Below are 24,652 nucleotides of genomic sequence, written 5' to 3'. Positions count from 1 at the left end.
GTCTTGACCTCTGTAACAGGGCAAAGGGTAAACGTCATCATAACTCATTTTAAACCTTTCCGTGTACCATACGTTTACACTTGACCCCGAAAGAATTTTATATTCTCTGTGTTTGATAGAAATATTTAAAGTATTCGGTAGCGTAAGGAAGCCACTGCCTAACTCTGACTAAACGAGTGTGCTGGGATTGCTTTCCCGTCTGCCATGCACAGGGCGCGGAGAGCTCTGGCGGCGACTGAAGGCCGGCCTCCGGTCCTGCTGGACTGGGAGGCCTGAGGAGGCTGCTGGCGCAGCAGCAGCCCTGCCGTGCCTGCTGGGCCAGGCGGCCAGGCTTCTGCACGGGCTCCCCTGCCTGTCTGCACCGCAGGGGCACGGGAGAGACGCTGGCCTGTGCTGGCGCTGACCAGAGGGCCTTGGGGACCTCCCCACGGCTGGTGTTGGGACGAGACCTGGGAACAGCCCGGGGAGCGGGGGTGGGGGGTGGGGCCGCCGAGGCCAGTGTTTGGCTTCGTGTCCTGGTGGTGACCTGGGAGGCCCTCTGAGTCTGGGTCTGGCGTACCCAGAATGGGATGCGCGGGTGGTTTATTAGCATCTGGTTTGTTGACTGAAAAACAGAAGAGAGAGCCGATGTGTGCCTGCCCGGCTGGGCCTCAGAACACACAGAGACCCTGCAGGTCCAGGCTGGGTTGGCCAGTCTGTGGCCATCTGAGTGCTTGTCTTCGCGGGATGGGGGCGCCCGGGGCTCCCTGGCGGGTGTGGTGATCAGAGCCCGTGGCTGCAGCTCTGGCAGAGGAGGCTCGAAGGCGCCCGAGGTCACGGCCACCGGCCCCTCCCACGTGGACTGGGGACGCTCTGCCCTGAAACTGAGGCTGGGGAGGAAGACCCTCCAGTGTTTTCTCTTTTTCTTACAAATCAGACTTTCTTCTGAGAAGGCCCACTGCCTGTGGATCAGGAGTGCGACCGGCCTGTTCATAGTTAACTTGGCGAGCTTTGACCCAGAAGCTGTTCTACGTTCCAGAGGTAGGACCTCAGTTCAGACAACCTTTGGTATAAATTTCTCGTAACTGTAATGTGTGTGTGTTGGTCGGGGGGTGACAGTTTTAGTGGGGAAAGCCTGTCATTTGAATTTGAGGACAGGATCACTGATCCCCAGCGAGGGCGGCACTCAGCAGGTCCCCGTCACCTCTGCACTGCCCTGCCCTTGTCTTGTCTGCTGTCTCCTGGTGTGCGGGCTCTGGATCACCCCCTCCACCCCCAGCACTCCTGGGTCTTGGCCACATTGCAGACTCAAGTCAGCTCTGTCTGTGTTCCGCTGGGGCCTTGGCGAGGTGCCTGGACGCCTCCCCTCATCAGGTTGAGTGGACGTGTCTCCTTGCCGTCCTTGTGTCCATCTTCAGGCTCTGTCACCGCTGGCCGCTGAGTGCGAGGGTGGTGACCGACCCCTTCCCTGCTCCCCGAGTGCACAGCGGCCGCGGCCACTCCTGAAGGGCTTGCCTGCTCCCCTGTGCTCCCGAAGGGCTCCCAACTGCTCTGGGGTGGAGCCAGACTCTCCGTGTGGCCCAGGCCACACCTCCCCTGCCTGGGAGTCACTCCTTCCTTGTCATCTCTCTGCTTATGTGACTTCCAGCCCCTGCTGGCTTCTGCACCTGACGCCCACTCCTCCTGCCGGCTCAGCTGCGACCCTCCCATCTGTCCTTTAAGGTCCAGCTGAGCGTCTCCCAGCTTCAGGTTGTGTCCTCTTACCAGCACCTTCCTGCCACGTTCTGTGTCTGTGTCTGTGGGCTTGCCCCGGGGTTCCTCCTCCACAGGACCGTGACCTGCTACCCTGTCCTGATGTCCCAGCGCCCGGACACTCGGGGACCAGGCAGGGAGTGCTCCGTTCCCGTGCTCACCCCTTACACTCTGACATTTCTCTCTCTTTGCTGGAAACAAAGACTTCAGGAGCCTCAGGGTCTGAGTGGCTGGGTCATGCACTGTGGCAAGTGGTGCCCATGGTCGTGAGGACAGTCAGGAACCGTCTGCACGTGGACTCGCCATGCGTGTCCCTCTGGACCTGGGTTTCCCCGACCCTCTCCCCATGGCGGTGCAGTGACCGACTTCCTCAGTGAGGTCTTGGCGTGGGGGCTCAGTGACACGCAGGGTCCCTGCGGCCATGGCTCCACCAGCAGGAGCTCTGAGCAGCGCTGTGGCGCCCGGCGGCCTGTCTCTTGTTCCTGGTCGGTCATGGTCAAGGCATGTGTGCTTGTTCCACAGGCCGTCTGCTTGCTCACATCCCTGTTTGGGAAGAAGGTCGCCCTGGTGGAGATCGACCCCACCACCCTGCTGAGGTCTCAGCGGCGCTGCGACGTGGGCAGGAGTCTCTCGGTGCTGCCGAGGTACCGTCCCCCACAGAGGTTCCCTCTGGAGAACCCAGATTCCTCTTCTCTGAGGAAGGGGAGTACGGTTGGGTCGACCCGGCTATCCCAGCCCTGCTCGAGGCAGTTCCTGCACCTCTGGCTCCCGCCTTGTTCGTAACTAACACCTCCTAGTTTATCTGCACGTGAAACGTCATTTTATTTCAGGACAGACTGTAGATTCTAAAACATCACTTTTATTAAAAATATAGCTTCGTTTCTTAGAAGGGTTAAGAGTAAGCTGGATGGTTTTCCTCACGTCCTCGCTGCGTGTCCACATCCGCGTGGAGGAGCCGCCGCCGCGTCCGCAGCCTGCAGCTCGGGTCTGCTGGGTCAGCGCTGCGTTCTCGCTGCAGCTCCTGCGTCTCACCCACCTCTCCGCTGCGTCCTGGTCGCGTGGAGGAGAGACGCGCCGAGCAGGCGAGCGGGAGGCCGCCCGGTGAGAGTGACGCGCTCGGACCCAGACGGGCACGGCCGTCCCTCGTCCGAGCTGCCGGCATGTGGGTCGGCCCCGCTGCCTCGCGGGTCCCCGCGGGTGGGAGTGAAGGTTCAGCGCGTCTTCCCTCACTCCATCTTGTCTGCCTCTCGCGTGTTTCCACACGGTGTTTGTGGCGGGGAGGGCGCCGGTGTTTCTTCCCCTGAACTGGGTAGGATTCACAGGAGTTGAAAACACCGGGAAATCCTGGTGGGGTCTCTGGGGCTTGCTGTCCTCCTCACCCACTTCCCCGTTGTTGTGTCCACCCCTTCCCGGTTGAGGCTCTGGCCGTGTTGTATCTCGAGGTATCTTGTCCTGACACACCACACCCCATCATGTGTGAAGTGTCACGCACAGATCCATTCCCTCGGCAAGTTAGCGAGGACGTTTTTGTGTGAGTGTGCACACTGTACCTGCGTCACAACTAAATGGTACTCAGATTTTAGGACAAAAGCTCCAGTACAGACAGTCGTATAAACAGTTAGGGTTATTACAGAGATTAGGGTTTCTCTGAGTCCAGGGAGTGGTGAAATTTTAAAGCACTGACTTTTTGTGACACTTTTATGTGTTATTTAGAAAATATTCTTGTGGAAAATGAGTGAAAATGACTAATTTGTAGTCATACTGTAATCTCAAAATTTGCATCTCTCTTACTTACAGAAGCAGAATAGAAATAATGAAAAAATTACGTGTGATGAAGGCCGGTTATATTTTAATACTTGCTGTGTTAAAACAACATGCAGCTGTGCGCTTACGAACTTGATTCTGGTAATTTGAGCTCTTTCTTGTGGTCAGATGCTCTGGCCTGTCGCTAAGCTTATTACCTCATCCTGAAGGCATCTCCCCCGTCGTCGTCGGCCTGATTTTCCGGAGGAGGCTTCTCCCCTCCCTGCCACTCAGGCGGAGAGGTTGCCCGGTTTCCGCCGGGGGGCCTGTGGGGCCCCAGTGCCCTGTGAGGTGGGGCTGGGGCTCAGCTTACCAGGTTGGAAATAGTTCCAGAAACAGAACTGCATTTCTTTGCTTAAAAAATTTTTTTTAGAATTACTCAATAGCATGTATTTATCCATTTTTCAAAAGCATTTTATAATATTGTAAAGAATATTCATGTTGAATATCAAGTATTAAATGTACATAAAAAAAGTAATTCAGGCAGAATTTTGCTTTGTCTGAAAGCATTTTTGAGATTTGTCAGCATTTGTGGTAAGCTCGTGAGGGATCAGAGTTGTAATCACTCAGCAGTGCTGTGGAGAACGTACCGTATGTTAAAAGCAGAGAAGCTTCGCTGCCAGCAAGATGCGCTGATCAAACCACGTCTGGTGGCTGGTCGCTCGTCTCTGTCACGTGAGAAGTGAAAGCGCGAAGGAGGCGTTTGAGGGGGTCCCAGGTCCTTGCTGCGCTTGTCCGTGGAGGGCTCGTCTGTCACCAGCCCTTGGAGTGACCTGCCCGTGGACCCGCTTCCCCCGCCGCCACGTTCCCTGTGGCCGGTGGCACCACCTCGAGGGCGCCCGGCCAGCGCTGCCGGAGAGAGCTGGCGTCTTGGTCCCTGAGCATCTGAAACACACAGTGTCATACACACTGCGGTCCAGGACCATTTAGGAGCGAGGAAAACGCTCTCGTTGTTTTCCTGTGCTTTGAACGGCCTTGGCTTGACCTGTTTGCTGTACAGCTGGTTAGGCGTCAGGTCTGAAACCTCCTAAATCCACAGGTCGTGAGCTCCTTGCACTTGGGTGAACTGCGCTGTTTTTAGGACCCTGTGTCCGTAAGGCAGCAGCAACATTAAAGATTCGCTGATTCTTTTATTCACATTCTTATCCAGCTGCTTGGAGCGCCATGAAGGACCACCCCCTGGTTTTCCACAGTCAGGTCTGGTCGTCCGGGTACGCGGCCGCCCCGCGGTGAGTGGGCTGGCCCGGGGGGCTGGGGGCCCCGGGGCTCGGGGGTAAATGCGTGAGGGGCGGCACTGATGGTGGGGAGGCCGGGCCCAGCACATCGTGGTTGCACAAGTGGCAGCAGCTGATGCAGCGCCCACTGAGTGCTTACTGTGAACCCGGCCTGGGATCAGCCTTTGGTCCTGGACCGATGATAGTGGCAGTGACAGCCCCGTGAGTGAGGGGAAGGGTGGGGCCCGGGGCCGGGACAGAGGTCGGGCCGCATGGCCCTCTGGGAGCGCGGCCCTGCTCTGACCCTGAGTGTGAAGGTCCAGCGTGTTTGGGGACCTCAGGTGAGCAGGGCGGGGGCGGGCCCAGAGACGGGGAGGGAACCCGCGTGACGGCTGAGAAGTTTCGGTGCAACAGCCTCAAGAGTCCCTGCTGCTTCAGGATCCCGCGTTTCTCCGAGGTGGATTTGGCTTCTCTGTGTAAATGCAGACGTGTCCCACCCTCCTCCACCCTGGGTTCTGACCCTTTATTCTTAACACAGGGACCAAAACAGCCTTCCTACTGAGAGCCCCGTGGGGTCCCCTCAGAGCACACGCTGGGGTCCTTGGTAGCTCTCCAGGCCTCTCCCTGGTTGGTCCCCACTCGTCCCCGCAGCCCCACCTCTTCCTGCCCCACACTTGCCCATGCCCCCACCCCCAGCCCTGCGCTGCACCCCCCTCCCAACCCCTGCCTCCCTGAGGCTGCCCGGGGGCTCCTGCAGGTGGCCCGCCTCTGCTTCTGGGGTCCAGGCCCCCAGCCCTACTTGCTCGCTATACAATTTCACACCCCCCCCCCCACCACTAGCGAGTGTGGTTTTATCTGTTCTGTAAACCCCTGGGCCTGACCAGCAGCAGTGGCACCTCAGAACCCTCTCACAAAGCACTTAGGGGTTTGTGGCTGGATGGATCAGCGGGCGGGGATGGGAGACGGATGGGTTCTGGACTCACGCCCCAGTAAAACCACACCCTGGCCCACGCCCTGCGCTGTGGGACAGCTCGTTGGTAATGAAGCCTGTCATGTTCATTGTTGACTCTGAGGATCCACTGTGTTAGGGTGAGTCCTGCATGGGGGCCCCCAGTGGGAGCCGAGGGGGAGGAGGCCGGCCCCCAGCAGCAGCCCAGGAAGAGTGCAGGGTGATGGTTCAGGATTTACGCGGGCTCACCGGGTGGGGACAGACAGTGCTGAGACATCTCTGAGGAGTGTGAGGACAGAAGGGGAGGCGGGGAGGCTGCTCTGGATGGCGCCCGCCTCCCCGCCTGCGTGCCACCTCCTCCTCAGACCCCCGGCTGGTCCCTGCTCAGCTGCGCTCGACCCTGTCCTCTGGGTGGGACGGGTTCACGTCTGTGTCCTCACTGCCTCGCCCGGGTCCGGTCCCCGTCAGCCCTTGGGGACTTCGGATACTGCAGCAGTACACCCCCCACAACGCCCCCCGCACAGGCCCAGGCCCAGGCCCAGGCACCCCAGCCCCGTCTCGCTCCCACAGCCCCCGTCCTGGAGCTGAGCCTGGTGCCCTGCGCACCTGGCTGCAGAAATGATCCTCTGAGTGTTTTCCTAGGGGTCCACGGTGTGCAGGTAAATAGCACGTTATTCTCTGGAATTTTTATACCCAAATATACTTTATGTCCCAGCCACTTTATGTGAAACAGCCAATGTGGACATAGAATTGGAGGAATAGCTGTTAAAAACAAAGTTTATTAAACACTCGGTTTGTTACTAACTTGCGACCAGGAAATGCGTATGTGTGTGTATATGTTTTTACTGCAACACGTAGGTCTCTTGAGCTTAGAACTTTTAATCTTTCGGAGTGACATAGAGTTTTTTTCCCACAGTGTAACTGTTTTCACCAAAGACTAATTTCAAGAAGGTAAAAGACCTTCAAATGCAGGATCAGTGACAGGTGGTATGTAACCTAGCCTGAGCTCTGATGTTCTGGTGCCTGAGTCCGTGTCCGGCTCTCGGGCGGCCTGCAGCGAGGCTGCGGGTGCTTCCCTCCCTTCCCCGTCGGGCCCTCCTCCTGCCCCGTGTAGAACGAGACCAGGTTCAGTTCAGAGGCCAAGGGAGGTTTTATTTGATCAGCGAGTGGAGAGGTGCTCCGCTGGGGCTGCGTCATCGGGTCTCGTGTGCGGAGGGAGGGCGGGGCCCTGGGCTGGCGCAGTCCCGTTGCTCTGAGCACCTCGGACTGAAGGGCATCTCTGCATGCGGCCCGCCAGGCGGGGTGGAGCTCATCCCGTGTTGGGTGCGAGGCCTGTGCACACGGCCGCTGCAGACGGGCGAATCCAGACTGAGCACAAAAGAGGTGGTTAGACCTCATCTTCTAGGTTCCGTCCTCCGCTTCCAGGGGGCCCCCTGGGCTTTGTGGTGACCTGGGTCGCAGTGCTGGCGAGGACCCCGCGCCCTGTCCCAGGTTTCTAGCGCAAGGCTCTGAGCCCGACCAGTGGACGATGTGGACGGCTCTGTCCCACAGTGAGGCAGGCGTGCAGGGCGTCTCCCCGCTGCACTGAGTGCAGGTGGTGTGAACAGATGTGGGTGGCTTGTCACCGAGTGGCTCCCAGGCTTCAGAGCAACACTTCCTTCTGTGCCGTCTGCTGCGCGCCTGCTGCTTCCTGATGCTCTGACCCTGTGACGTGTGTCCTGCTTGTGCTGTGGGTTCTGGGCTGCGAGGCGGGGGGCCCCTAGGAGCTGGGGTCACACCCCGCTGGTCCCGGCCCGTGGCTGTGGCACCGCCTGGAGGCTGTGGAGCCCTTGCTGCACCTGGACAAGGGGTCCTGCCGGCTGCACCTGCCAGCCTCCTTGCACTGGATTTTCAGCGTCAGTCCTTTCCCCAGCCTCTCCTCGATCTGTTGTAGGAACGGGATGTGATTCTTTTCACGGCAAATGCAAGCTCTTTATAGATGATCTGAATACTGAGTATTAAGTTAGCCACGCACAAGGAGTGTGAACTGAAAAGTAAAATGTTTTCTTTACTGAGAGCCCTCCCCCCACAGTCATCACGGTGCTCATGCTGGTTCATATTAAACATGAGAAATCCTCGATATTTTGTACTTAAGATGTGCATTTTGGCGCGATGGAATGTAAGTCCACTTTGCAGGGTTATTTCGTAGTTTTTAAAACTGAAGCGTAGTTGATTTACAAGGTTGTGTTGGTCTCAGGAGTGTGACACGGCGACTCGGGATTTTTGTTGGTTATAGTCCATGTAAAGTGTTACAAAATAGCGGTTATGCTTCCCTGTGCTTCCCAACACGCTCTTCTCGCCTATCCATTTTATACACAGCGGTTTATGTCTCTCCCCACCCCCCTCCGCCGCTGGTGACCGCGAGGCTGTTCTCTGTGTCTGTGAGTCTGCTTCTGTTTTGTCGTATGCGTTCTTTCGTCTGCCTTTTTAGCTTCCACATGCTAGTGACATCGTACGTGCGTGTCTTTCTCTGACCTATTTCACTGAGCATAGTGCCCTCTAGGTCCATCCACGCTGTTGCAAAGGGCAGAATTTCGTTCTTTCTTATGGCTGATATCCCGTTGTGTGTGTGTGCCTATGTATCTCATCTTCTTTATCCTTTCATCTGTTGATGGACACTTGGGTTGCTTCCGTATCTTGGCTATTGTAAGTAATGCTGCTGTGAACATCGAGGTACATGTATCTTTTTGGTTTAGTGTTTCCATTGTCTTCAGATACCTACCCAGCAGTGAAGTTCCTGCAATGTATGGAAGTTCTATTTGTAGCTTTTGAGGCATCTCCATGCTGTTTTCCACAGTAGCTGCACCGGTTTGCATTCCCACCAGCAGTGTGGGAGGGCTCCCTCTCTTCCGCGTCCTCGCCGACATTTGCTGTTTGCAGTCTTTTTGGTGATGGCCTTTCTGACAGGTGTGATACCTCACTGTGGTTTCGATTTGCATTTCTCTGGTAAGTAGTGACGCTGAGCATCTTTTCATGTGCCTGTTAGCCATCTGTGTGTCTTCTTTGGAAAAATTCTATTCAGGTCTTCTGCCTTTTTCTCAATTAGGTGGTTTGGTGTTTTGGTGTTGAGTCGTTCAAGCTGTTTATGTGTTTTGGATATTAGCTTGGTGTGAGCCACAGTGCTTGCAAGCGTTTTCTGCCACTCAGTGAGCTGTCTTTCCATTTTGTCAGTGCTTCCCTTTCCTGTACAAAACCTGTAAGTTTAGTTACATCCCAGGTGTTTGTTTTTGCTTTTATTTCTTTTGCCTTAGGAGACAGACGAAAAACAATGGCTACACATTATGTCTGCGTTCTACCTTGCTTTCTTCTAAGAGTTCCGTGGTCTCCAGTCTTACATTTAGATCTTTAATTCAGTTAATTTGGTTTTGCCTGGGGTATTCGGGAATGTTCCACTTTCAGTCTGTTGCAGGCCGCTGTCCAGTGTTCCCAGCACCACTTACTGGAGAGACTGTCTTTTCTCCTTTGTCTATTGTTACCTCTTCTGTCATAGATTAATTGACCATAAGGTGGTGTGTTTATTTCCAGATGTTCTGTCCTGTTCCATTGGGCTTTTGTGCCAGTAGTGTACTGTTTTGATTTCTGTGACTCTGTAGTATAGTCTGAAGTCAGGAAGGGTGATTCCTGTTCAAGTTTTCGGAGTAGTTTAAGAAGGACAGGATGAGCCCTGTGTACATGTTTGGTGGAATTCCTCCACGAAGCCATCAGTCCTGGGCTTTTGTTTGCTGGGAGGTTTTTTTTTTTTTTTTTTTTAATTACAAATTCCGTTTCACCGCTAGTGATCCATCTATTAGGTTTGTCTTCTGCCTTATTCAGTTTTGGAAGGTTGTATGTTTCCAGACATTTGTCCGTTTCTTCTAGGCTGTCCACTCTGCTGGCGTGTAACTGTTCATAGTATTTGCTAATGATTTTTTAAAATTTCTGTGGCACTGGTTGCTATTTCTCCACTTTCATTTCTTATTTTGTGTATTTTGATTCTCTCTTTTCTTCGTGGTGAGCCTGGCTAGAGGTTTGTCAATTTTGTCTTATCTTTTCAAGAAAACAGCTCTTGTTTCATTGATTTTTTTCCCTGTTTTTTTAACTTTGTCTCTGTTTTATTTCCTCTCTGATCTTCATTGTTTCCTTTCTTTTGCTGACTTTGGGCTTTGTTTATTCTTCTGTTTCTAATTCCTTTACGTGGAAGTTTGGGTTGTTTATTTGAGATTCTTCTGCTCCCCAAGGGAGGCCTGTGTCACTGTGAATGTCCCGCTAGAACCTACTTCGCTCGTCCCGCAGGTTTGGGAAGTGGGGTTTCCCTGTTTTCTGATTTCCTTTTTCGTTTGTTCATTGACCCATTGGTTTCAGTACATGTGTTTTAGTCTCCATGTGTTTGTGCTTTTTTCGTTTTTCTTCCTGTAACTGAGTTCTAGTTTCATCAAGCTGTGGTTAGAAAAGTGCTTGATGTAATTTCTATCTTCTTAGATTTGCTGAGCCTGGCTTTGTAGCCTACGGTGTGATCTGTCCTGGAGACCGTCCCAGATGCGTTTGAAAAGAATGTGTGTTCTGCTGTTACTGGATGGAATGTCCTGTAAGTACCTATTAAGGCCAACTGGCCCATTGCTTTTTTTAAGACCAGTGTTGCCTTACTGATTTTCTCATCAGTCAGTGAGGAATCAGTGAGGTGTTGAATCCCCTGACTATTACTGTATTGGGGTCAGTTTTTCCTTTTGTGTCTGTTAATGTTTGCCTGTGTACTTAGGGGTTCCTGTCCTTAGTTCACATGTGTTATCGTGTGTAATAGCATCTTGTTGACCCCTTTATTATTATATAATGTCCTTCTTTTTTTTGAACAGCTTTGTTTTAAAGTCTGTTTTGTCTTACATGAGTATTGCTGGCCCTGCTTTCTTGTTGTTTACATTTGCATGAAATATCTTTTCCATACCCTCGTTTTTCAGCCTGTGTCTTTAGCTCTTATAGTCTTAGTCTCTTATAGGCAGCATGTAGATGGCATTTCATGGTTTTGAATGTAGGAGTATGTGTATGAATATATATTTATATGTATATTTACATGTATATGTGTGTTTAAATATATGTATATATATTTGAGTTTTATGAAATAAAATTATATATGTAATTAGGGGAGAATCCACCTTACTTCTAGTTTTTTTTAATTTCTAATCTCACTTTGGACTATCTCGATTATTTTCTCTGATCTCCCTTAAAGTAAGGAGTATCCGTTGGAGAGCCCTCTGCCAGCTCAGCAAGCAGCCCGCAGTGTCCCGCCACCAAACCGCCCTGCGCCGTGTTCAGTACTCGGGAGCGCCCGTCCAGCCCGAGCTGCGCTTCACTGCATCTGTGAGAGTGTCTCGTTCTGCCCACTGTCCTGCTGTAAGTAGATCTGAAAGTCTTGGTTACTTGAAGTTACAATATCAAGCCCGCAGTCGCTAGAATCAGCCCAGCGCGGCCACGTGTGCGCGTGGCATCCTGCGCGCCGGCACCAGGCTTGGCTACGAGCTCAGTCTGGCGGCTCCACTGTCTGAGCTCTTCTTCTCGGAAGTGGGCATCATTTCTGGCGTCTAGCTCTGCTTACAGGTGAGGATGTGGCTTCTTCCCCAGGGCAGGTCTGTCTGTGCACTCCCCGCCCAGCCTCCATGCCTGTTAGATGGGCCATCTGCCCGAAGTATTTCACGTGGGTTTCAAGGCTGTTGTTGTTTACCGCTGTGCTGAATTCCTTGTTTGTCACATAGTTCTAGCTGACGAATTTTTGGAGCAATTTTGGGAAAGCAGATTTCTAGTGTTACCAGTAAGTGCCTTTGTGACATTGCTCACTGAGCGTGTGGTTATGAACGTACGATCCTCAAGTCTGAATGTTATGGGGGAAGTCTGTAACTTATTTCCAGTCTGTTGCTGGAGGCAGGTGCTCAGGGCTTTGGAGAGGCCCTGGGCTCGGGGTCAGACCCCAGCGCTGCCTGTTGGCTGGCCCTGCTTCCCGGGACCCTCGGCCCCGCTCTTGGGCTCCCCTCCATGAAAGGCGTGGGGGTGTGACGTCAGGGGCCGCGCAGGCCTGGCGCCCAGGGGGCCCTGAGTGCCCGGGGTCAGGAGTTGAGGAAACGCTGTCACCTGTCTCAGATTTCCTCACCACTGGAGAAAACGAACCCCAGGCTGACTGCACGTTACCTGGTGCAACTGTGGCTCCTGTGAGTTATGCTTTATAAGGAGTTTCTCTTCTTTTTCAAGCAGGAGGTAGACAGCGGCTGGCCTGTGGCTTAGCCGACCACTGTCCCTGGTCTTTGATGCTGACCTCATGGGGACGCCTGCTGTTTTTTCAGGTAAAATGTAGCATTTGAGTTAACGTGGATTTTGGGGTGGGTCTTGTCAGCGGACCACCTGCGCTTGCCAGATGCAGCACTCCAGACGCCCAGGTCTGCGCAGAGGGGCTTGTCCAGGTCGCCTCCCTGAGGGCGGGGCCGCGGCTCCGAGGGAGGATGGCCTGTGGTGCAGGGAGCGGGTCACAGGGGCAGCCGCGGGCCCGGGTTGTGCGCAGGCGTGTCTGGCTCACGTGCCTCTGCGGGCGCGTGTCGAGTGGAGGCGCGCGGTCGGCCCGGTGATGGCGGGAGCTCGCCCCTCCGACAGCAGCGCCGGCCCAGTTCAGGGCCAGCGGCTCTGCCCGTGTTAGCTGGCCCGAGCCCAGGCTACCCACTGACTCCACGTTCCTGCGGAACCACGTAGGCCCCGTGGGTGCCGCAACCCCCGTGTCAGAGGTGCTGTCTGTAGCGGGGTCGACGAGCCGAAGAGCAAGCGAGGCGGCGCGGCCGGTGAGGTCGGGGCGCGGGCACTCCCCTCGCCTGCTGGCCTGCGGGCGGGCTCGGGGCTCTCTGTCGCTCACCCCTGCCCGCAGCCCCGGGCGAGGCTTCAGGGTGGGCTTTTCAGTCCCGTGGGCACAGGTTCAGTCCCCCGCTGGTCCTGTTGTTAATGGCTAAGTCCACTTTTGTTCCCTTCGAGACAAGAATGGAATAGAACCAAGTCTTGAACTCGGGAATGAAATGCTGAGATTTGACAGAGGCGACGCCACTGGGCTCAGCTAAGCCCGCCAGCGAGCGTCGCTGTGAGGCCGAGCCGCCAGCGCGCCGGTGGCGGGGACCCGTGGTCGGGAGGGCTCTTCTCGCGTCCGGGGGAGTGAAGCCGGATCTGCCAGACACGTGGCGGAAACGTGTTCTGAAGGTTAGTGGGGTCTGTACACGGACGGCTTATGAACATAACAAGGTGAAGACGTGTAAGCAAGGAAGTCTGAGGTCAGGCGGCGAGGCCAGAGGGGTTGCTGTTCCGGTTTCGTGGCTCGGACACCGGGCCCCGGGCAGGAACCTTGAGACCTCGCCCCGCTTGTTCACGAGGCTCCTGGTGTCACTTGCTTCAAACTTACACTTGGTAGATATTTTAACAACAAAAACACAAAAAAGAAATCTCTCACTAGTCCATGTGTTTTTGTGAACCAGAGAGGAGGGAGGGGGTGGTAGGCCCAGGCTGGTGGGACAGGAGCCAATGCAGCTGCCGGGGGCAGGCCAGGCCCTGCCCTCGGGGGCCGCAGTGTCTCGCTTCCAGCCTCCAGCCCACAGGACCCCAGAACACGCTGTGGCTGCTCCAGGCCCGGACCCTGTGCTGGGGCCGCTGTTGGTGAGGCCCCTCGCACACGCACACGGGCAGGTCCCATGGGTTATCCAGTCTGACTATGTTGGTGGTGAGCAACTGTCTGTGGGTTTTGCTGGAAAAAGGGGCTTCTGCTGAATTTACAGCACGCGGTGGGTGTTCCAACTCGCCTTTTAAAAAGGCGCGCACTCTCTTTCTGTTTTGGGGAAAAGAGTCATCGTTACCCACCTAGCCGGCATGAGTGCATCACTTTATCTTACTCGGCTAGTTGGTTAATAATCTAACACTTCAACTTTGGAAGTGTGATTGGTCTCTCAGCACTTACCCAGAAGGCAGAGAAATGGGTGTTTTTGTTTCCATCATGAACTAAGACAAATGAGAAAAGAAGATTTTGATTGAAGTCAGTGTTAGATGCTAACGTAAGCCCCTCCTGGAGGACTCAGGACCTCTGAGAGCATAGCCGGGCGGTGTGCCCCAGCTGGAAAACCACTGATCACAGTCACAGTTAATTTAATAACAGTGTCTGTGTGTAGACTTCAGAGCATTTTCCATCAAACGCTGTTGTCCAGCACAGGGCTGTGGTGCCCCGTCCCATCCCTGCTCTGAGTGTGCTGGGCACGGGGCCGGGGTGCAGGGACCTGGCTGGTAGGTCTGAGCACGTTCAGGAGGACCACGAGGGCGAGGGGGGGTCAGAAGATTAAATGAGTTAAGATTTCATTGAATTGTATAAAAATGAATTCTTACAAGAGAATGAAATTCTGCTGAGGACTCTTGCTTCTGGATCTTAAGTTCTTCCCTGTCCGAGCTCTGCCGGGTTAGCCCCTTCCCACGTTCCTCTCTGTGGTAGGCGCCGCACGCCCTGGCTCCCACTTGCCCACCTTCCATCCTGTCCCTTTGGCTGGAGCTGGAGCTGGAGCCCTGGCCCTGGAGAAGGAGAGGCTCAGGTCGGGCTTCGTGTCCTGTTCATTGTCTCTGGAGCTCGTCCCTGCCACGCACACTCGGGGACACCAATCATCGCAGGCAGGAGCCCTTCCGAGTGGTTCTGGGGAGAAGACGCACACGTGATGTAGATGGTGAGATGGGACCCGGCTGGGGTCCCTCGTGGGCCCGTGGCTCAGCTGGCCCCCGGGGTGGGCACTCACCCCACAGCCACAGGTCTGCACTGGCCTGGAGGTCATGGCACTTCCCGTGTCTAGGGCGGAGCTTGGAGAAGGTGGTCCTTTTGGGGTCCCGGTGTCGTTCGGAGCTGGGGTTTACCTGGACGCACAAGCAGGAGCGCCAGGCGGGCTCCTCGGGCCCTGGGCCCCTTGTGGGGTCTACTCTGCGGTGCTTCCACCTGCTTTGGTGACTAAGCCGCCGGCTGTCCGGGCGCCCAGCAAGGGTGCTGGTTAGTGGTTGGAGGGATGGGAGGACAGAGGAGGGGTCCCCTCTGCTGTGGGTTACAGAAGGAACGTCACCATGTGTGGCCTCGCGGCATCTGGTCTGAAGGTTCAACCGGATGGTGTACACGCCCTTCCCTGGTCAGACTCTGCGGGTGGCTGTTGGGTCTGAGGCACGTCTTTGGAAATGACGAGGGGCCACCCCGATGGCTGCTGGTTAGCTGGGCGGCCCATGGATGCCTGCGGCCGGACTGGCCAGAGTGCTGGTGCCCCGGCTCCCAGAGACGGACACCAGAGGGCAGCAAAGCCATTGCAGACGGTTTTCTGCGCAGGGACTTTGAACCCCAGGAGCTCAGACGTGCACTGTTGGTAAAGCTTTCCCGGTTTCTCCGATTCTCCTGGTGGGTCTCTGACAAGTGTGATGTCAAAGGAGTAACAGTTCACCGCAGCACAGAGAGCGTCACCGGTTTCCTCCGGCCTGCAGCTCCCACCACGCCTGCCTGGACACCACCGAGGTCCAGCTCCTGTGCCCCGGGCTGTCACCTGGGCAGCCCTGCCCTCTTCTGTTTCTCACCACTTCTTGTTGGACCATGGTTTTCATTTCCAAAATCCCAAGAAGGCATCTCCAGGAAGCTTTCTGTGGGATTGTCCGCTTCTCAGGGTGGCTGGTGGTGGCAGCTTCTGGGCCGACTTGCGGGGTGGTTCCCAGGGCCGGGCGAGGTTCTGAGATGAGCGTGTGTGCAGGCTCAGAGCCGGAGGGACGGCAGACACCTGGAAGAGCAGGCCTGGTCAGGGGAGGTGGCAGGAGTTGGGGGCCCGGGCAGAAGCCTGGCGTCCTCGCCCGGCCACTCCTTCAGGTCGGAGCTGGCCGGCCGGGCAGCCCAGAGCTGGGCCGACCCCCGCGGACAGGCCGTCGAACTGGCCCGGGGCGTGGTCCTTTCCCTCCTGAGCATCTGCTTATGTCCCTGTGAAAGGAGGGGCTGTGCTGAGAGACAGTGGGCCCGTTGTCTGTGCACTTAGCGGTTCGGACACCATGATCGCTGGGCATGGAGACAGGTTACATCACAAGACGCACTTTGTCCGCAAAGCGGGGCTGGGGGTGGAGGTGGCAGGAGACGTCAAGGGGCCACAGCGGCCCAATGAGCAGACAGACCACAGGGGGCACTTCAGAGCCTCTGCCAGGCGTTCTGGGAAGAAGCAACGGGCAAGGCACTGCTCGGCCCGGTCTCGCGAGATGAACTGTACCGTATTTCTTCCTCTGTTGACTCACTTGTTAATGCCCTAAACACTTCAGAGGCTCTCTGGGGCATCTTGCTGTTGGGGTGCTGGGTGCTGCTGACGTTCAGGTGCCTAAAGACGGGCACGTGGGCGCCCTCAGGATTCAGTCCAGAACAGCCGCCTCCATTCCAGGTGAAGCTCTGCAGGTGCATCACCGCAGTCAGGTCACGTGTGAGCGTGTCCGCTAAACCCTCTGACTTTTCCCTCAACCTTAAAGGAATAACGATTCCTTAAAATGCGTTATTGTGAAGCCCACAGATTTCTGTATGTTTTGTTTCTCCTTTGAAAATGTACCTCACAAATGTACACGTGATTTTGAACTTCGTATTTTAAGAACCGCGGGTTTTTGAATCACCTTCAGAAACCACATTTGTCCTTTAAATGAGGTGTGAGTCACCTGCTGGGGCATTGCTCCCAGGTCCCTCAGCTGGGAGGCGCCTGTGCTGGGCGGTTTCCTCCTGGAGGAGCTGGGGCGAGGGCTGGGTCCTTCCCTCCTCCGCTCTGTCCCTGTCAGGTCACGGCGGGGCCGTGAGCACCGTGTGCTGGAGCCACGACGGCAGGTGCTGCTGTCCGCCCCTCCCAGGACGGGAGCTGAGGGTGTGGCCGGCCCGCGGGACGGAGCTGGCGCTGTGTCTGGCAGTGGCGACCCCGCGGAGGCTGCCCGACGTGCATGCAGCGTGCTTTTACAGTAGAGTGACAGTGTCTGTTGTCCTATTAGTGATACTGTCAATGTGACTTGACAGCAGAGGTGATAGTGATGGGTGGTACGTGGAGGATGTACCTCTGGGGAGAAATGCCTGTTTCCGTGGACTAACAGGAGGGCGTGTGGAATCGGGGGGCGAGGGCGGGAGGAGATGGCGACTCCACAGCCTGGCAGGAGGGAGGTGGGCGTCGCTCCCGCTCCTCGGACCCGCGCTGGCCAAGGGCGGGCGTCCCAGGATGCACTGGCGTTCCTGCTCTCCAGGTCCTGTTGTGGGAAGGGGACTGAGTCCTGGAGACCCCTCAGGAAGGGAGGTCGGTCAGTCCCTGATGTGCAGCGCGAGGCCTGGGCAGCTGTTTCCAGGGAAGGAGTTGGCCCTGGGCCTCGACCCCGGGGCCTCCCCTCCCCCTCCACACCGCGCGGCGCGGGGGCCATGCTGCGCCAGCGTGGGAGCCCACTCCTCAGACGACGTTTTAAAACACGTGCAGATTTGGCACGATGTGTTTGACTGCCAAGCCTCCATTTTCTTTGTTTCAAGTTTTTAAATGGCCCAAATTCACAGCACTCATTACAGTAGAATTTTAACCATATAACATTTTTTAGAAAGTCGGGAAGAAGAAATGAAAATGGTGAACTTGTTCCAGCAAAGTACATCTGTCATTCAGAACAAACGGCATCTGGTCTGGGGGGGTCGCGGTCAGCGCAGTGGCGCCCCGTTGACGGGCATCGCTGGTGATTACTGGTTTGCACTGCAGGGCAAAGACCAGCTTCCTCGGCCCGTTCGGTCGGTGCAGTTTTCCTGCGTGGACACGTACACCTTGTTGTCCGCGGGCCCCGAGCTTCAGCTGCTCGAGTGTCACTTCGACACCCGCAAGGACGACATGAAGAGGTGGTGGCCCCGGCCTGGCCTGTGCTCGCGGGGCCGCGGCCGCAGCAGCGAGCTACGTGTGAACAGTGTTCACGTTCACCAGGGTCCACGCGGGAGCCGCTGCGGGGCCGTCCAGGCTCCGGGTGGGGCGGGAGGCAGGCTCGGGAGGCTGGAGCTGTGGCCCTGGTGCAGCGCGTTTCACCGGTTTCGTACGTGGGGCTGGTGCTGTCTGTGACGGGTAAACGCGTGGAATAGTCGTGCACGGCCATAGGGTTGCAGCTGTATGGACCACTGAACGCCTGTCTGGCCGCACCCAGCTCTGGCACATGCGTCCTCGCTGCCTCGCTGTCAGGATGACGTCCTGGGGTTCCTAGGGCTCCGTTTCCTTTATGAAATTGCTGTTGTGGGGTCAAGAGCTTGCATTTATTAAATCAACACTACCCTTTGGAAAAGACTGCAAACTTCTGTCTAAGTGGAAACGCAGATCATGACTGGCTGGGTGTCCCCTTACGTACGCACGACTGTTCACGTGTGACAGTGCTTGTCCTTGAGGTTTTACTAAAGGGAGAAGGAGAGTCACCTGAAGGAAAGCTCAGGGAGCCGACTCCTTATTCCTTCCGTGTTACAAATGTGATTATTAAATGGTAGGAAGACTTTTCTTGTCTTCAAGGGTTTTGAGGTAGACTCTTCAGCTGCAGCGAAGGGAGGCAGGCCGTGACCAGCTCTCATCTTCCTCCAGGCACAGACGGAGGAGCAGCGGCACGCCTGTCTTCCGGCTCGCCGTGACCGATGAAGGAGAGATCACCGGTTTATCGGCAGCGAACGGCTTTCATCCCTGTACCCTTTCTCCTGCCGTGTTTTCACAGCCTCACCGTTGTCCTGCAGAGGCGCGAGCTGAGCGGCTCCGGGCTGCGCCCTGGGAACTCGGGACGCTCACAGTCCTGGGTTAATGACACGAGTGACGGTTCATCTCAGCAGTGAGAATGGCCTCAAAGGAGAAGTAAAACAGACACAGCAGAGCACGTGATGCGCCGGGTGGTGCGGCCAAGGCGCCTGGTCCGCACAGCTGACAGGACGACGCAGGAACTCAGCGCGGTCGACAGCAGGCCGCTGCCCTGGTCGTGGGCGCCCTTCGGCTGGCTGGGCAGGTCGCCCCGCCTCACGGGGAAGGCGGCGAGAATTATAGCAGTCGCTGTTGGGTATGAAATTGATTCTAAAACTTAAAATTTTTAGTTTTTGTGGCTAACATTTTTAATTAAAAGGCATTGATTTTCATTTATTTAGATGCAAAGCTTTGATTTTCAGAAACTCTATACAATTTTAATTTATTCAAAGATCTAAGTCAAGTTCTTTTGAAAAGTTTTATACTTGGAACTTCAGAAGGACTGACACAAGGTGTTAGGGGTTCTAGCATATTTTAGTTGGAAATGTGATATTTTTACGCAAAACTCTTTTGCTAAACAGAATAAAGGACGCATAGCAGAGTGTGTTCTGATTATCCTGGCCTCGAGTGAAGATGTCTGTGTGTTTTGGTGTTAGAATCAGGTTTATTACTAAACGGAGGGCTTTTTCTACTTCGTGGATTTTTATGATCGTTTTCAGGACTGTGTACTGAAGATTGGTCATTCTGGTGGTCACATGACCCCCAGGCTCATAAACTGTCCCTCAAGTGCCCAATTTATAAAGTTCGCACCAAGTGTCATGCTGTGAGCCACGCCCCCAGCCCGCAGCCCGCCCAGGTGACGCCGGACACTTCGTGGCCTCACTGTCTAGTCTCGAGCTCAGACCAGCCCCCTGGACGGCTGTCCCGTCTCTGGACTTGGGCCGGGTGGCTCTGGAGGTCTCTAGCCTCCCTGGACTGTAAGGGCAGCAACCCCACCTGCTGCTTCCGGCCAGTTGCCGGGGAGCTAGGGGAGAGCGGGGCTGTGATCAGGGCCCTGCGTGGAGCCTGGGAAGGCGGTCACTCGTCCTCTGTCTCTGCGTCCTCTGCTGTTCTGAGCGAGCGGCTGCCCCTCCCTGCTGAGCTGGGTGACAGCGTTCCCTGGCTGCGCACGCAGACCTGGTGCTGGCTGCCGGGTGGAGCAGGGCCCTGCAAGCCTTCGACCTTGACGCCGGCTGCAGCGCCACGCTGGTGGCCGCAGCCCACTCGCGTCCTGTCCACCAGATCTGCCGGAATACAGCGAGTCGGCTCTGACGGTGCCGCCCTTTGTAAACCGTATGTCTGAGTGTTCAGCGGATACGGACGTGTGCTGCAGCCTCACGCGTGCCGTTGCTGCCATCATTCCGTTATTCTAAGCCTAATGCTTGACGTGAGAAGGTGCTTTAATACACGTTGAATGCTCTTTTTGTGCTTTTGTCTTTGATCATCTTATGGGCCCCCTTTTTGGTTTTGCTGGCAGCGCCTTTTCACCTAAAGCTTGGCGGAGGGCTCGAGAGTCTCAGGGCTGAGGGAGTGACAGTCACGTGGGTTCTGCAGGCGTAAGAAGTGGCCTGCGTGAGTCAGCAGCCTCTCTGCAGGTAGTCCGTCCTGACTGGGAAAAAGTGTAGAAATACCCCAGCCGCGGCTCGAAGACTGGGGAGGTGAGTTGGCGGCCGTTGTGATGAATTCACTGTCTCACAGTTTATTTCAAAAGGACATCTAGGAGACTTGTGACTGCAGCCACGGCGCTGAGTTTTGGTGTATTTGGAATGGCTTTCCAAATTAAAGGTTTCATTTATAACCACCCTTGCCTCCTTTTACTTAGCGTGTGCTGTTTTTCCCCCGCCCCTCACGTTCGGCTTTTAAAATAATGCACTTTAAGTGCTTTCCTTGAATCCCGACCCGAGCCTGTTTGCAATTACGGTGACTCATCGTTGGAGCCGGTTTTGTGCTTTCTCTTCAATCTTTCAGCAAAACTTCTGCACTTTCTATTCATCACAGATTTCCTTTGCTTTTTCGTTTTTCCCCTCAGCCTCTGTCGGATTGATCGGAGCTTTTTGGCTCTTTGTTTCCCCTGGAAAGGTGTGACCCCTGAGCGGCGTTTCTGTCCTGGCCCACTCTTCGCTGCTCAGCCCGGAGGAGCGGGCAGTGCTGTCAGCTGCCGTGCCTGCAGTCGTCCGCCTGCCTCTCTCGCGAACTAGGTCTGCGGTCTGTTCTGACGCTCAGGGCCTCGCGGGTGCCCAGCGTTTCAGAGGCGAGCTCCAGATGTCTGCTGCACATGTGTTAGGTTGTTTTAGGCTGTGAGTTACGAGCCGGCTTACCCAGCCCCGGCCGGTGGAACGCCGGGCTGCGCTGGTCTTACTGTTTGTGTGGCAGTGAGTGGACCCTTGTGTGTCACGTTTCTCATGTGAAATTGTAAGTTTGTTAAGAGGACGAAATGTAAAGTGTTTAGATTGCTATCTGGTGCAGAGTTAAGACTCGATGTTTGTTCATTTTCTATTCTTTTTATTGAATTTGTACAAGCCTTCATTTCCTTTTTGTAAATGAAGACTCACTTCCAGGTTTGCGTACGTTTAAGTACAAATGCTGATGGATATACTTCACTGAATCTGTCTTGCTAGTTGGGTGCCCCTGACACGGAAGGCAGGTGGGAGTTGCCGTGAGCCGCAGGGTGTGTAAGTCACGCTTGGGGCTGCTGGTTCTGGAGGTGGACTTCAGCTCAGTTCCAATCCACGGAACGTTTGAAATCACGACCACACTTCTTCTGACGTCTGAGGGGACAGGCAAGGGTGCCGGAGGGCCCTGGGACTGGGTTGGGGGCAGGACCAGTGTCCGCATGATGCAGCATGAGCTGTGGTCACCAGGTCGTTGTCACGGACACCTGCCTAGGGTGTCCCAGGGTCTGATGATCAGAACGCTAATAACCGACCGCAGACCTCAAGCGCCATGTTAAGTTGTCTTTCAGACCGTTTGTGGACGGGGGCTGACGGCCTGTGTGGTGGTGTCTCAGGGTCAGCCTTCGGGTCTTTCGCCGCTCGTAGTTCTGTGACTCTCAGCGGCGTTACGTGGGGGAAACACGTGTCGGTAGCTCTTGAGGTCAAAATGCACCATTAGCGGTTATTCATATGGAAATTTTTGTGACCAATTCTGAAATTGTTATCAATAAAGGTTTGTGTTAATTTCTTGCTTTAGATTCATTATCATTAGATGTAATCAACATGGTGTCTATTAATTCAGCCTTTAGAAACACATCTTGAGTTTTCCTCTTGCAATGGCAGGGATCATCATTTGCAACACGACCACCCCAGGCTTACAATCTTTTTGCCACCACAGCCGTTGGTGACGGGATAAGACTGTGGGACCCGAGGACCCTGCAGTAAGGCTCTTTCCACTCTCAGACTGCAGTCGGGGCGAAGCTGGGGAGAAAGTGTACAGGGCACCATTATTAAGGCTCACGATAATCCTAGCTGATCTCTTTTTCCCTCGAGTTTGACAAGGTTGTGATGAGCCTGTTTGCACTGGCCAGCATAAGAGAAGTCTGATTTATACACAGAAAAGGGCACGTGGATTTGGAACCATAAAACAGCACGTGCCCGTCCTTCCTCTGCTCCCCATGAGGCCCGTGGCCCCTGAGCGCTGGGAACGCAAGTAACCGGGTCACTGTAGCTGTTAGCCTGCGTGAGACGTGTGTGTGCACATGCGTGTACACAGGAGCATGTGCAGTGGGGCCTGTGCTGTGTGTAGACACATATACACAGAGTGGTGCACACACACACACATATAATTCTGTTGTTTTAATGTGTTCTGACAGTTGCATTTTGCCAGACAGGCGCTGAGTACGTGCTGTGTCTAACAGCTTCGGGAGCGCTTGTACGTCGTCGTGTGTCTGCGTGTGTGTGGGCTGCTGCCACAGGGACCACGTGGGCAGTGTCTGTGTTCTCTTCGGTCACTGATGAAGTGTAAACCCCCATTTCCATCCTGTGTGACATTTATATACTCTTTACATGTAAAAAAGTTCATTTAATGTTAATTTGGTTATTTTTCTGAATTTATGATTTCAAACAGTGTTTCAACTATTTAAAAAGTTTTTTGGTGTAGAATGTGGTATTACTTTCTGGTACACAGCACAGTGGTTTGGTTCTGTGTAAACTTATGTATACATTCCTTTCCGATTCTTGTTCATTGGAGGTCACTGCAAGCCCCTGAACGTGGTTCCCTGTGCTCTGCAGCAAGGCCTTGTGATCGGTCCTGTACCCCGTAGTCGGTGTCATCTTAGCTGTTTTTAAAGATCCCCAGAATAGCCTGCTCACCGCTTAACAATCCTCACGTGTAAACTGTGCTGTCACCGTCAGTTTGTTCATTTTTGTGAAGGAAAGCAACAAGTCAGCATCTTTCCTAATTTGGGTTAAAAATGGAAAAAATCACTTGATTTCCTGGTGTCCATTTTCTTCCTTGTAGGTGCGAGCACCGCTGCTTCCCTTTTGGAATTGCTTTCAGCCCTTGTGGCCGGTAGGTGGCGAGTGGCGCCGAGGACACACACGTGCGTGCCGCCGGGGTGCGGTCTCCACGCGGAGGGTCTCGTTCTCGTGTGGACGGCTCGTACTGCTGCACGTGAGGACGGAAGTGGACTTCGGGGTTGACTGGGGCCGGTGTTTTAATAACAGTAACACTCGAGGTGTGACAGGCCTTCATGGGTGTTTTTTTTTTGAAGTCTGATACTTTAAATTCCAACCGCTAATCAATTAATTTCTTTATTCATTGGTTCCTCGTTGCACAAATTGCCTATGACTGTGTTTTGTCCTGATTTCCTGCGGCTCTGGTGACAAGTCACCTCAACCTGGCAGATTAAATCAACAGAAATTGCCTCTCTCCTGCTTCTGGAGGCCGGAAGTCCGAGGTCGAGGTGCTGGCAGGGCCGACTCGCCTGGAGGCCCGGAGGGAGGCTCTGTCCCGCGCCTCCTCCACTCCTGGTGGTGCCTGTCTGTCCCCAGCGGCCTCTGCCTCCGTCCGCACACACCGCCCTCCCTATGCATCTGCTCTGTGTGCTCAGACCCTCTCCTTTGTCACGTAAGGCCGCAGTTGCTGGACGCCCTGCACCCGCGCTGACTGCGTGACACTTAGTGACCTCTGCGAGGTCCTGCTTCCAGATGGGGTCACATTCACAGGCCCTGGGGGCAGGGCGTGGCCGTTTCATCTTGGAGGACACAGCTCAACTCACTGCTGGTCTATACAGGTCACCTAAACAAGATGATGTGAAAAAGTTCCCAAAAAGGTCACGGAAATCATAATGTTTATTTGGAAAAAATTACAGTTTAACTGAGAATCAGACTTTTTCCTAAAATTTTTTTTCTTATTTCATCTAACTGGTGAGAATGGAATTTAAGAATATTAAAAACTGTTTTGTGGGACTTTTAAATAGGAAAAGTGATTCTAGTTTTAAAAGTGCTCCATTGACGTCTGTGTCATCCGTTACGACAGAAAATTGAGTTCGTCTCTAAGTGAGGTAGTTTGAGTGTGAGAGATGTTCGCTTTAAAGGCTTGAGCACGACTTACGTATTACCTAAGGATTTCATGGAATAACCTGAGTGTGGATCTGTTCTTTCAGGAGCCAAATACAGCCAACTGTGTACATTGAATTTTCTTGAAATTTTTGATCACTATTTTCTTTTATGCAACATATATGTGAGTGCAGCTGAGAAATATAATTGAAGTTAAGAATATAAACACAGAAACATTGAAAGTAGAAATGTGGGAAATTAAGCTGATATGAGGAAGACTTTCTCAGTGTAAAGCAGACTTTAAGGCTTAAAGCATTACTGTAGATAATGAGTGACATTTAATGGTGATGATGATGCCAATCTCTATTAGAAATGTCTTAATTCTAAATCTGTATGCATCTAATAACATAGCTTCAAGAAATATAAAGCAAAAGTAGTATAAACTCTAAAAAGAAAAAGAAACACCCTCGGTCATGATGGAGGAGTTTAACAGGCTTCCTTTAGTGGCTGAAGAGCAAATCATTGCTGGTAGTGATGCTTTTCTGCTTAAAACATCCAACATCACGTGGATGGCAGACCACGTATCTTTTGTGCAGAAGAACCTGCACAGTGTCTCCAGCTTGCCCCTGTCTCTTCTATGTGTCCTATATTCTG

General features: G+C 54.2%; 1 protein-coding gene across 1 annotated transcript in view; it reads left to right on the top strand.

Annotated features, from left to right (window-relative positions):
- WDR27 (WD repeat domain 27) overlaps positions 1–24,652 on the top strand; it is a 184,579-nt gene that overhangs the window by 22,916 nt on the left and 137,011 nt on the right. The window contains 15 exon segments of the mRNA XM_032484890.1: positions 917–1,020; positions 2,090–2,506; positions 4,685–4,763; positions 10,937–11,100; positions 11,950–11,991; positions 11,994–12,041; positions 12,442–12,527; positions 12,720–12,774; positions 14,553–14,700; positions 15,756–15,976; positions 17,314–17,602; positions 18,321–18,418; positions 19,639–19,760; positions 21,779–21,876; positions 22,959–23,040. Of these exon segments, the coding sequence (XP_032340781.1) occupies positions 917–1,020; positions 2,090–2,506; positions 4,685–4,763; positions 10,937–11,100; positions 11,950–11,991; positions 11,994–12,041; positions 12,442–12,527; positions 12,720–12,774; positions 14,553–14,700; positions 15,756–15,976; positions 17,314–17,602; positions 18,321–18,418; positions 19,639–19,760; positions 21,779–21,876; positions 22,959–23,040 (2,053 nt within the window).

The sequence above is a fragment of the Camelus ferus genome, chromosome 8 (assembly GCF_009834535.1).
Source record: "Camelus ferus isolate YT-003-E chromosome 8, BCGSAC_Cfer_1.0, whole genome shotgun sequence".
In the NCBI taxonomy this organism is placed as follows: Eukaryota; Metazoa; Chordata; class Mammalia; order Artiodactyla; family Camelidae; genus Camelus; species Camelus ferus.
This window is presented reverse-complemented; position numbering and strand designations above follow the sequence as displayed.